Source organism: Sphaerodactylus townsendi, linkage group LG03 (assembly GCF_021028975.2).
Source record: "Sphaerodactylus townsendi isolate TG3544 linkage group LG03, MPM_Stown_v2.3, whole genome shotgun sequence".
Taxonomy (NCBI): domain Eukaryota; kingdom Metazoa; phylum Chordata; class Lepidosauria; order Squamata; family Sphaerodactylidae; genus Sphaerodactylus; species Sphaerodactylus townsendi.
The window spans coordinates 3275140-3287114 of NC_059427.1; the positions used below are offsets into that span (position 1 = coordinate 3275140).

Sequence of the window (11975 nt, forward strand, 5' to 3'; positions counted from 1 at the left end):
TATATCTGTGCATTTCATTTTTTTCTGCCCACATGTAATATCTTACATTTATCTCTGTTGAAATTCATTTTGTTAGTTTTGGCACAACTCTCTAATCTGTCCAGGTCCTTTTGAATTCTGACCCTCTGTGACTTCCCTCTGTGATACACCTCTGAAGATGCCAGACCCAGATGCAGGTGAAACGTTAGGAGTAAGATCCACCAGACCACGGCCACACAGCCCGGAAAACCCACCAGAGTAACCCCCTCATTCTTCTAAAGCAGGGGTGTCCAGCTCTGGTGCCCCAGATGTTAATGCCACCGCCGCCTCCCCCTCTGCCCGAGGAGAAGGCAAGCACCTTCTCCCTTGGGCAGAGGGGGTTCTCTGCTCAGCGCCGCCTGCTCCCGCAACGGGAGAGCAGGCGGCCCCGAGCAGGCCGGTGTTGCCAGCGTTTCTTCGCCCAAGGGAGAAGGCAAGCACCTTCTCCCTTGGGCAGAGGGGGTTCTCTGCTCAGCGCCACCTGCTCCCACAACGGGAGAGCAGGCGGCCCCGAGCAGGCCGGTGCTGCCGCTGCCTCCCTCTGCCCAAGGGAGAAGGCAAGCACCTTCTCCCTTGGGCAGAGGGGGTTCTCTGCTCAGCGCCGCCTGCTCCCACAACGGGAGAGCAGGCGGCCCAGGCTGAGCAGTTTCTGCTTCTCCCTCACCCAAGGGGAGAGGCAAGCACCTTCCCCTTAGGCAGGGGTTCTCTGCTCAAGCGCCGCCTACTCCCTTAGCGGAGGAGGAGGCAGGCGGCCCAGCTGAGCGGTGCTGCACTGCCTCCCCTCTGCCCAAGGGAGAGGCCGGCCTGCTACTCCCACTTGGGCAGAGGGGTTCTCTGCTCAGCGCCGCCTGCTCCCGCAACGGGAGAGCAGGCGGCCCCGAGCAGGCCGGGTGCTGCTGCCTTCCGCCTGGGCGTAGCACTCTCCTTGGGCAGAGGCTCTGCTCAGCACGCTTCGCTCTCGCTGCCAGTGCAGAGCAGGCGGCCCCAAGCAGGTTGCCGCCACCATTCCCCCCCCCGCCCAAGGGAGAAAGTGGCTGCCTCCTCCCTTGGGCAGAGGAGGAATGGCAGCGGCGACCTGCATGGGGGAGGGGGAGACCCCGCGCACTCGCGTGCCCGGTGAGAGGCCTCTGCGTGCCACAGGTACACCATCACGGAACTAGAGTCCCTAGAAGGTTCACAAGAACAGGAGCCAGTCGCAAAGCATCCCTCTTCAGCAAAAACTGCCTCTCATCACGGAGGTTCCACTGGGCTACCTTGTCCCTCCTAGAACTACCCTCCAAGGAAGCATAAACAGCTGGTTAAAACAGGGCAGGGTTTTTCCTCCCCTTCAAATTATTCCAGTTGTTATGAAGAATAGTTAATGGCCTTCATTACTTGATTCTGGTTTTGCTTGAAGGACTTACCCATCTTTTCTCTTTATTCCAGAGGATAATAGTCTACAGAACAAGTTTATGGGAGACCTCAGATATGATGAAAAAGAACAGAAAAGAAGCACAGAAATAAAATTGAAGACGGGAATTGAACGTTACGTTTCTCAAGGTGCTGGATCCCAAACATTTGATACACAAGGAAAACTTAGCATAAATGAGGAACCAGATAAGTGTTTCAAATGCAGAACAAGCTTTCTTTTGAAGGGAGATGTTCCTGGATATCAATTCCACAAAGGGGATACACATAAATGCCTAGCATGTGGAAGGAGCTTTGCTAAGATTTGGATCCTTGCTGCTCATCAACTAATCCACACTGGTGACAAAACATTCAGTTGCTTGGAGTGTCGAAAAAGCATTGCTCACAGTTCAGCACTTACCCATCAACATATCCACACACGGAAGAAAACACATAAATGCTTGGCATATGGAAAAAAGTTTGCTCAACGTTCACAGCTTATGCAACACTACTCAGTTCATAGAGAGGAGAAATCTTCTAAATGCTTGCAAAATGGTAACAGGTTTGCTCACAGTTCCAAACTTATTACTCATCAACAAATCCACAGTGAGGAGAAACCATATAAATGCTTGGAGTGTGGAAAGAGCCTTTCTCAGATTTCACATCTTACTCGACATCAACGAATCCACACTGGAGAAAAACCATATAAATGTTTGGAGTGTGGAAAGAGCCTTTCTCAGAGTTCACATCTTACTCGACATCAACGAATCCACACTGGTGAAAAACCATATAAATGCTTGGAGTGTGGAAAAAGTTTTGCTCAGAGTTACGATCTTACTAGCCATCAACGAATCCACAGGGGAGAGAAGCCATATAAATGCTTGGAGTGTGGAAAGAGCTTTGCTCAGAGTTCATATCTTACTGTCCATCAACGAATCCATACTGGGGAGAAACCATATAAATGCTTGGAATGTGGAAAGAGTTTTGCTCAGACTTCACACCTTAGTGACCATCAACGAATTCACAGTGGGGAGAAACCATATAAATGCTTAGAGTGTGGAAAGGGTTTTGTTCGGAATTCAGATCTTACTAAACATCAACGAATTCACAGTGGGGAGAAACCACATAAATGCTTTGAGTGTGGAAAGAGCTTTGCTCGGAATTCAGATCTTACAAGCCATCAACGAATCCACACTGGGGAGAAACCATATAAATGCCTGGAATGTGGAAAGAACTTTGCTCAAAAGGCTCATCTTAAGCTGCACCAAAGAATTCACAGAGGAGAGATACCCGTATATACCGGCGTATAAGACGACTGGGTGTATAAGACGACCCCCCCACTTTCCCAGTTAAAATATAGAGTTTGGGTTATACTCGCCATATAAGACTACGTACCCGGCGTATAAGACGACCCCAGACTTTACAGATTATTTCCCAGGGTTCAAAAGTAGTCTTATACGCCAGTATATACGGTATCATAAATACTAAACCATGTGTTGCATCAAAGAATTCTCAGAAGAGAGAAAACATACAAATATTTCCAGGTTTGTAAGATGGTAGACTAAAGCCCAACCTTTCCAAGTATCATCAGTGAGAGTTTTTGTGCTAATCAGTCTTGTATTCTACCTGTTTGAAGTTTGAACTAGTCTTGGTTAATTCATGTTCAATTCTCAGCTATAATATTTGGAATAGAGTTTACGGGCAATTTGAATTATTTGTTCTATCCTTTGAATACACATTAAGGAGGGGGTAACGGACTATTAAGTTTAATAGATTAATGTGTTCAGGACTAAGTTCTCTGCCTTGCTTCCCCCACTGGCCATATTTAGCGATGGTTTCTACCTATTGAATGAGCAGTTCTGTCTCCTGCCTAAACAGGAGCAGCTACATTGAATGAACTAATGTCAACCAAACTGATAGAAGGGTTAGGCTGAGAATGAGTTAGTAGTCTAGGGTGAGTCAGCAAATGTTATTGGTAGATTTGGGATTTGAACCGGAATCTCCTGAGCCATTCAGGCCTTCTGATGACTGCACTGACTGCTCACCCTGATTTTTGGCACTCTAGCTCCCACTATCATGCTGAAGCTGGTGGCTAATTTTGCATAGATCTGAATGCTTGTATAGATCTGTGGTTCAGCCTTATTTGAAATACTGTGTGCAATTCTGGTCACTGTACACGAAAAAGACATGATAGAAAAAGTACAAAAGAGGGCAATCAAGGTACTTAGGGGTGTGTATTGACCTATGAAGAAGAACTAGTGGGCTCAAAATGTGTCGGGTCTGTTGGTGTATGTTTTGGAATATTTTGTGTATGATCCTAGCAATCGAGGCCTTGTAGTTATTTATGATACATTTTATGATATTTTATGTGTGCTTTTAGATATTGATGTATATTTTTATTAAGATTTTAATTGAGTTTGTTTCTAAGAGGAAATTCTTCAGTCAATGGTAGAAGTAGAAACAAAGAATTGGGAGGCAGTGAGCCCTGGAGACCATTTAGTCCAAGCCACAGGTCCATGCAGGAGCTGTCAACTACAGAGCATTCTTCTTCTGTATTGTGGGAGTGACATCTGCTGAGAGATTCAAGTGTGTGTGTGTATGGTTTCTCTTTCTGCCTTATGTATTACTGTGGAAGCCATCCGTGTAAATAACCCGTGTAAATAAACCTTTTTTTTTAACCTTGCTGCTCGCCTTATGATTGAGACATAACAGTTCTCAAGGTGGCTCCCAGCCAGACTCAGACCAAACTTAGATGGGGTGAACAGGGTTCCTATGTTAACCTTGCAGTTTTACCCCTGAAACATGCCAAGGAGATCTTGTGGGCAGCAAAGGACTGGATCCACAGGCCACGAAGCCCTACTTGTTCCTGTGCACATCTTGAAAACAAAGCTGTGCAATGCAGAGCAAAATCTCTTAGGAGGGTGCAGAACAGCAGACACCTGGGAAATGGTCTGTGTGGCTTGAGCCAGTGAGCTTGGCCAGAATTTTTTCTGTATAGAACCCATAGAGTTGGAGGGGGAGGGAATGAATATCTCTTCCCACGTCCAAAACAAAGCTGCACAACACAGAGCAAAATCTCCTCTTGGGAGGGAGCAGCACGGCTGACACCTGGGGAATATGTGTGGGTCGAGCCAGTGTGAGCCTGACTTCTTTCTCTTCTCTAGAGTTGGAAGGGACCACAAAGGGCATATAGTCAAACCCCCTACTCAATACAGGAACAGTCTTGAGCATCCCCCACATATTGCCTTTTATTGCTGATTGAGGACCGCCAGAGAAGGGGACTCTCACCCCACCCCACCCCACCCACACCCCACCCACCCCCGGCAAATGCATCCTCCACTGGATCAGAAGATGGTATCTTTTCCTGCTCATCTCTAGGGATTCTTTTGCATCCAGAAACTGAACCTCAAGCATCCCTCCATCGACTCTCAGGGACAAGGATGGGGTGGAGAGAAGGGAGTTCGAATCCTGCCTTCCATTTGCTGCACTTTGCGGGCAAATCAGAGTGAAGCTCTTGGGGGAAACTGAGGCAGCTTCTGGCGGGAGGAGAAAGTCCTTTTTTGCCAAATGCAGAGAGTCCCACTAGGGTTAAAGGGAAGGAATCTGAATTCCTAGAGTGGCATCAACAGAGAGGATCACCTGACTTGCCCGGGCTCTTCCGCCAGCATTTGTGCGAGGGGGGGGGGGGGGGGGGGGAAACGGAGGTGGCGGTGACAGCGGCAGAGTTTTTGGGAAACAGGTAAGCGATGAAAGCAGATCTCCTTTGCAAAGCATCTCCTTTGTTTGGAGAGGGGGAGAGTCGGGGTGGTGGAAGTGGGTGCATTTGGGGTGTTGCAAAAAGCCCTGCAAGATTCACCCCTTCCAAACCCACCAAGGGAAGCAGAAATGTTAACTGAGCATCATGAACCCCTGCCTCCTCCCCCCCCCCCCGCCCTTTGTGCTCCCTGGCAGCAGCTGCCTTGCTTCCTCTCCTTGCCCGGAGGCTGAGCTGGGCTCTGCTGCACCTGTAACCTCCTTCTGTGGGTTCTGTGGGGCAGAACCTGGAATGAGTTGCAAAGAACCAAATTTAAACAACAAAATGGTTTACTTTTCTTTACAATTAACACTTTTAAAACATCAACATTTAACGTCACAATTCAAGGTCCTGTTCAGGTTGCATTTCAAGTCCTTCTATTTACAGTCTACTGATATTGCCAAGTCCAAATCTTCTTTGCAAGTTGGCCGACTCCTGAAGACTCCAAGGGCTTGATGAACAGGTTGCAACATGATGAAGGTCTCCAGGAGAACTCTCACCCATTACAACCACAAAAGAAACCCTGAAACAATAAACTCCAACATTTACAACACAGCAAAAACAACAACTACCTTCCCAGTAGTTCCCAACAATATTGAAATTACCTTAACAAGGTGTTAAGGGCTTATAGAAATCAAGGTCCGAGTCTGGTAGCCTTGTTCTTCTGCAAAAGAGCTCTTTCAGCCTCTCTGCTGCTCCGAGTCTCCACCCCTTACTGGGTCAACCCATTCTGGGCCAACCCATTCTGGGCATGGGGGTTACACACCTTCTGCCCTTCTTGGCTCCTTCAGCACCTCCAAACTCTCTAGCAAAATCTCCTCTCTCTGGGCATTTCCCTCTGTCATCCTTCCCATCAACCTACCTTTGTTGTGGGGCAGGCGGCGTGTGTGTGTGTGTGTGTGTGTGTGTCCCCGTCCGTCCGTCCGTCCTGCAGGTCTATTTCTTGCTGGGGGGAGGGGTCTCCGTCTCCACTGTGCTATGGCTCACCCAAGGTGCAATTCTGGCTTTGTACCCCTGGCAGCAAATCTTCTTTGCTATCTTTGGCACACTTGGGTGGCCTTTGCTAACTTCCCTTCCTTTGGCCCCTGCTCCCCCCGCCCCCCAATCTGGAGTTGGCAACCCTATCTCCTTCCCAACCAACAGCCACCCTGTCTTCCACTTTACCTCTTCCCACCCTGACAGCTTCTGCCTAGGAAAAATGTGGCCCAGTTGTGTGGTTCCAGCCACTGGACCAGGTCTACGTGCATGATAGGACACCTTCGAGGACTTGTGTGGTGGCACCTAACATTTTCCTGTATACCCCTCCAGATATGGCTGCTTTGGAAGATGGACATTCTATCCAACTGAGACCTATCTCCTCCGCAAACCTTGACCTTCCAGATTCTACCATAAAATCTCCAGTATTTCCCAACTTGGAGGTGGCTACTCTAGTCAATTCTGCGCCAAGGTGCCCTCCCTCAAAGGCCAAAATAGGCCTGAAAACGGCTCTGCTTCTCTTTGTTGCTTTTTCTGACAGAACAGAGCTGTGGAATACTGTGAAATCCACTGCTTAAAGATACAGTCACTCCTTTTACTGGTTTTGAGTTTTTTTTAAAAAAAAAACCCGCCCAATTTTTATTTTTATTTTAAGAAAAAATATTTTTCTGCAAACCTTCAAGTCTTGCTTTTTTGGTTTCTAGAAAAAAATCTGTCTTGCCTTAGGTCCAGTCTCTGAATTTAAGTATCCAAAAAAAAATTGTCTGACTTTGCTATTTGTGTCATGATTTATTTAGAGAATTCTGTGCTGCCTCTCTAAGGAACTTGTCTGAGGTGGCTTAAAAAGAAAAGCATAATAAAAATCTACAGATTCATAGTTCTTAATTAAAATACAACATATCCTCCTCCACCCCAAACACAGCATAAAGCATGAATCCTTGGGCAGCTAACAATGAACAAACCAGACCAAAGCACACTATGCAGATCAACAACACCTTAATGGAAGGTGGCCTTCAAAAGCCCCATTTTTCTTGTCTGCACAGCTGGTGGAAAGTTATGAAACCAATCAGGGGGTCGGGGCCCTGGCAGGTTTAAAATCCGTTCTTCCTTTCTGTCCTCCACCTCCTTCAATGCTCCACTGATTTCCGCAAAGGAGCCCAGCTGCTGTTTGCTGTGTGGAAAGAGAAGGGCAGGGAAAACGGGAACCTACGGAGTCAGTACTACTTTATGCTTTGAGAGCTTCTGCTGCTCTTTCGAATCTGCTCTTAGCCCTTATTTAGTGGTTAAACATCATTTATACTGTACTTCAGACCCAAATGGCTGTCCATGTTCTCCATTTCTCCAATTTATGTTCACAACAGCGATGTAAGGTGTGTCCGCCTGAGAGTGTGGGACTGGCCCAAGATCACCCAGCTAGCTTGCATGGCAGGGTGGGGATTCGAACCTGTGTCTCCCAGATAAAATTTGCTGAAATTATGCTACATGGTCCCTCCTGTTACCTACTCACTCATTTCAGTGCTTATCTATTGTAGCAGCATAAAGCAGAAGTCCACAAGAGAAAAGCCCTTCATTCTAGTATGGTCTTTCATGAATCAGAGCTCTAATTCAGATGCAGGAGCCATATTATAGATGCATGTTTGTGTGTTTATAAAATCTGAACCCCAACATCAGTTTTGCTTTGCAGGAGGTCACAGATCCACCATTTGCCTGTACAGAAGAATCTGGCAGAGAAAGAAAGTGATCTGTTGGTCCAAGTGGAGGCTCTTTGGAGGGGAAGGAAGGATGAGGGAAGAGCTGGACTCGGCTGTCCCTGAATCAAGGAAAGGCCTCAGTGCCCCTGAGGCTGGGAACAGAAAGGAACTGTGGGAAGGAGCAATGAAGAGAAGCCCGGGAGACAACGATGTCCTCCCTTCAGATGTGCAACGCAGGCAATTCAGGCATTTCTACTACCAGGAAGCCGAGGGCCCCCGAAAGGTTTGCAGCCGACTCCACCATCTTTGCTGCCAGTGGCTGAAGCCAGAAAGGCACAGCAAGAGGGAAATGCTGGACCTGGTGATTCTGGAGCAGTTCCTAGCCCTCCTGCCCCCAGATATGGGGAACTGGGTCAAAGAATGCGGGCCGGAGTCCAGTTCTCAGGCGGTGGCCCTGGCAGAAGGCTTCCTCTTGAGCCAGGACAAGAATCAGGACCAGCAAGTGAGAGGCATTCATCTGTGAACTATGGTGGGCGGGGGCGGGGGGTCATGGGATATGATCAAGGATCGCCTTGAAATCACCATGGATTGCCCCCACTTTTCTGAACCCACCCTACCCTGTTTCCTGTTCCTTTTCTCATCCGCCTCCCCTTTCTCGCATCCCCACGTCTTTTTCAGGTGCAGGGAAGAATCATCCAGGAGGATTACCAAGGAGTAGCTTTTCCAGGTAAAATTGAAAGGGGTGTAGCTTCCAACGAATTTCCTCCTTCAGAATAGGTGGGCTACAGTTTAGAAATTCCATCTGAGGAAGTAAAAACGTAGAAAAATCAGTTTAAAATTGTTGCCAGGTAATTGGACAAATCAGTAAAGCAAATAAGGGCAAATCTGCCTCCAAACTGAAATGAAGAAGAAAAAGAATTTGGATTTATACCCCACCTTTCTCTCCTGTAAGGAGACTCAAGGTGGCTTACAAGCTCCATTCCCTTCCTCTCTCCACAACAGACACCTTGTGGTGTAGGTGGGGCTGAGAGAGTGCCGAAGAACTGTGACTAACCCAAGGAATGTAGGAGTGTGGAAACACATCTGTTTCACCAGATAAGTCTCTGCCACTCATGTAGAGGAGTGGGGAATCAAACCTGGTTCTCCAGAGTAGAATGCACCTGCTCTTAACCACTCCACCACAGTGATGATGATCAGTCATGTTAAAAACTGGGAAAGTGGTGCATTGGGCCAATAAAAAGGATTACCAAATTATATGCTTTCAGGAGCTCTTATGCTGCAGTATTATTTAGCATACTATTGTTTATTAGAATTTTATGGATTATAATTTTATTGTTTTTATAATGTTCTGAGCCATTCTGAGGCCACTGTGTCAGGGGAGAATGGGATGAATATCCAAAAAGTAACTTAAGTCAAGCAGTTTTTGCTGCCCAGTTTTCAACAGGGAAGGAGGGTCCAGGAATCACAAACCTCAAAACGATGGTGGTAGAAGGTGGCAGTTGGGTAGTTTGAAAACTGTGTTCTATGTTACAAGCTATTAACACGCAGGGTATGGGTGTTTGGTAAAAAAAAAGCCCTGGTAATTTCATCGTCAAAAAATGGTCCTGTAAATACTCATATCTGGTAAGATGACATCATTTGTCTGTGAATATGATATTCTGTGATAAATTACAATTATTATATATAAGCCAAATACAATACTGGGGAAAGCAGCCAACAACAACAATACAAATATCCGGGGGGGGGGGGGTGTAGCAATACAGTTGTACTAACAAATCTGATCACAGGCTGTAGTGGTTCCTCAGAGCCCGTGCAGAATTCTGTATAGTAGGAGGAAGCTGAAGTACCCAATTTCAGTTTCCACTGAAAACTGACATTTATGCTAACTGGAGCTGAATCTAAACCAGCCTCCTTTCTAAGAATTACAAGAGGATTTCTCCCATCAGAAGGAAATCCAGCCTCTGGCTACTTTTACCCGTCAGAGCCATTTCCCATACAGTCCAACTTCCATTAAGGACCTGGTAATTGGTGTGAACTTTGATGACGAATAGCTAAATTTCCCTAAACCAGATAGTTCTTTGTGCAAAAGGGATTAAGTCGGTTGGGATGGTTCAGTGTGTAATGGAACTAAATACCTGCATTGTAATGTAATCTTGAGAACCAGTGTGGTGTAATGGTTAAGAGAGGGGGACGCCAATCTGTACAGCCGGGTTCGATTCCCCACTCCTCCACATGAAGCCTGCTGGGTGACCTTGAGCCAGTCACAGTTCTGTCAGAACACTCTCAGCCCACTGTTACGTTCCCCTTCCACCCCACATCTCAGAACACGCATTCAATCCGAGATTTTTAGGGATATAATATATACGTGAGATATATTTCTGATTTATATTAATGCTAACAGCCATATATGGTGTGGAGCAGGATGAAACAGGCTAAAAGCAAGTCTGGAAAAACAGCACACAGTCAGTAGAGAGTTTGCTTGCTACTCATTTGCTCCCTTGATGTCCACACCCAAGCCAGAGCTACAGTTAATGGAATTGCAAATGTGCACTGCACCTTGAATTGAGATGCTACAACTTTTCTCCCCTTCAGCTGTTTCTAAAACCTCCTAAGTGCTCCCATCCCTGATTTGATCTTGCTGCCTCTGCAAAATTACAATAGCCAGAGACTTACCCTGCTGGCCACCTATTCAAGGTGCTTCTAATGTAATCAAGGAACAATTGGCTACCAACCCCCGGGGTTTAGAACAATAGATAGAGCTGCTAATTAGCTCAGCCCTGCAACCCAGCACAGATGCAAGAAACGAAACCTAATGCAAAGGGTCTCTTTTCCCGCCAAACCAGCTATCCGCCTTATAAAAGTCCTGCTCACCTTAAGCTCATTGCTCATTTCTAACCTGAATCTCCCTTGGTCAAGTTGGTGTGAGACACGATATCGTCCTTCTACGGGATCTCTGTGCTGGCATAGAGTCCCTGCCTTCTTCGACTGCTGCATTGGAACTATTAGGTAACGTATCACCCTGCTGCCTCCCACTTCCCACTCTATCATCCAAACCTTTTTTCCCACCTTTTTATATCTCTAGGAACTTGTATGTATGTGCCTCCATATCTTACTGTATGTTTGATTGAAACCAAATTTATATAAACATTTTAAACTTGATTTGGACTCCTTGTGTTACTCTGCGGAGGTGTCATTTCCGCCCCGTATACATAGTCTCAAAGATCCCAACCTAGCCTCCTCTCGCATTGCCAAGCTGAATTGCTCTCCCCAAAGCATTGCCAAGTGAGCTCCCCAAAGCATTGCCAAGTGACCTCATTGCTCTGCCAAGCTAAGCTCTTTCCCCAACGTATTTTCCAAACCATTCTTCCCCAGTGCTAACCCCACAAAGAAATACTTCCCCCTGTTAAGCTAGGTAACACCACATAGAAGCAGGCAATGGCAAACCACTTCTGAACATCTCTTGCCTTGGAAAACCCTATGAGATCACCATGAGTCAACTGTGACTTGATCACACTTTCTACTATCAACTAATTTTCATTGATGCTTTGCCTTTCTAACTGGGGCTCAAGGCAGAATATAGCTATGATAAAAAGAAAGCGAATGTGTCAGGAGAGAATGCTGCTAGAACACGGCCATACAGCCCGGAAACCACACAGCACTCCACCGATAAAAAGAAACTTTGTGCAATCAGTAAGCAGATCAGGTCAGAATGTCAGGGTAAGAAAAAAGGATTGGATGGGTTGGAAATTAGTATTGGATGTGGATAGGATAAGAATATGAGAATTCAACGGTGAAGATTCCTAGTATGTCACAATGATACTGTTGGGCTTAGATTGTAGAACAAGTGGAAAATCCAGAAGAAGCCATGCAAATACAATAAAGGTCACTGGGATTTGATATTTGAGTTTCTCTGATTGGTTCACAACTGCCTGTTCTTTGCACTTCAGAGTTCTCCCTTCTTACCTTTCTGCATTTTGTATCACTGAACAAACAGACCATACTTTTGCAGACAATAACCGTATTTAAACTGGATTTGACAGAAATGTGGAAGGAAAAAATCTGAAATCAAGATACAAGGATAGTTGTGATCCTGAGGCAAGAGAGGAAGAATC

General features: G+C 46.3%; 4 protein-coding genes across 5 annotated transcripts in view; 3 read left to right on the forward strand and 1 right to left on the reverse strand.

Annotated features, from left to right (window-relative positions):
* LOC125428662 (zinc finger protein 436-like) overlaps positions 1-4087 on the forward strand; it is a 19154-nt gene extending 15067 nt beyond the window's left edge. Inside the window, exons 6-7 of one of the 2 annotated variants that reach the window (XM_048489153.1) lie at positions 1444-2691; positions 2878-4087. In XM_048489153.1, the coding sequence (XP_048345110.1) occupies positions 1444-2691; positions 2878-2885 (1256 nt within the window). In that variant the 3' untranslated portion in view covers positions 2886-4087. Of the gene's footprint in view, positions 1-1443 lie in introns of both variants that reach the window. The other variant, XM_048489152.1, reaches the window with a different exon arrangement.
* The window catches only part of TAP2 (transporter 2, ATP binding cassette subfamily B member), a 1062867-nt gene that overhangs the window by 1004544 nt on the left and 46348 nt on the right, over positions 1-11975 (forward strand). The window lies entirely within an intron of this gene.
* Positions 1-11975, reverse strand: part of LOC125428531 (zinc finger protein 708-like) — a 1111878-nt gene that overhangs the window by 835814 nt on the left and 264089 nt on the right. The window lies entirely within an intron of this gene.
* Positions 1-11975, forward strand: part of LOC125428548 (zinc finger protein 420-like) — a 472581-nt gene that overhangs the window by 24910 nt on the left and 435696 nt on the right. Inside the window, 5 exon segments of the mRNA XM_048488843.1 lie at positions 6380-6445; positions 7857-7901; positions 7945-8365; positions 8542-8590; positions 10780-10869. Of these exon segments, the coding sequence (XP_048344800.1) occupies positions 6396-6445; positions 7857-7901; positions 7945-8365; positions 8542-8590; positions 10780-10869 (655 nt within the window). The 5' untranslated portion in view covers positions 6380-6395.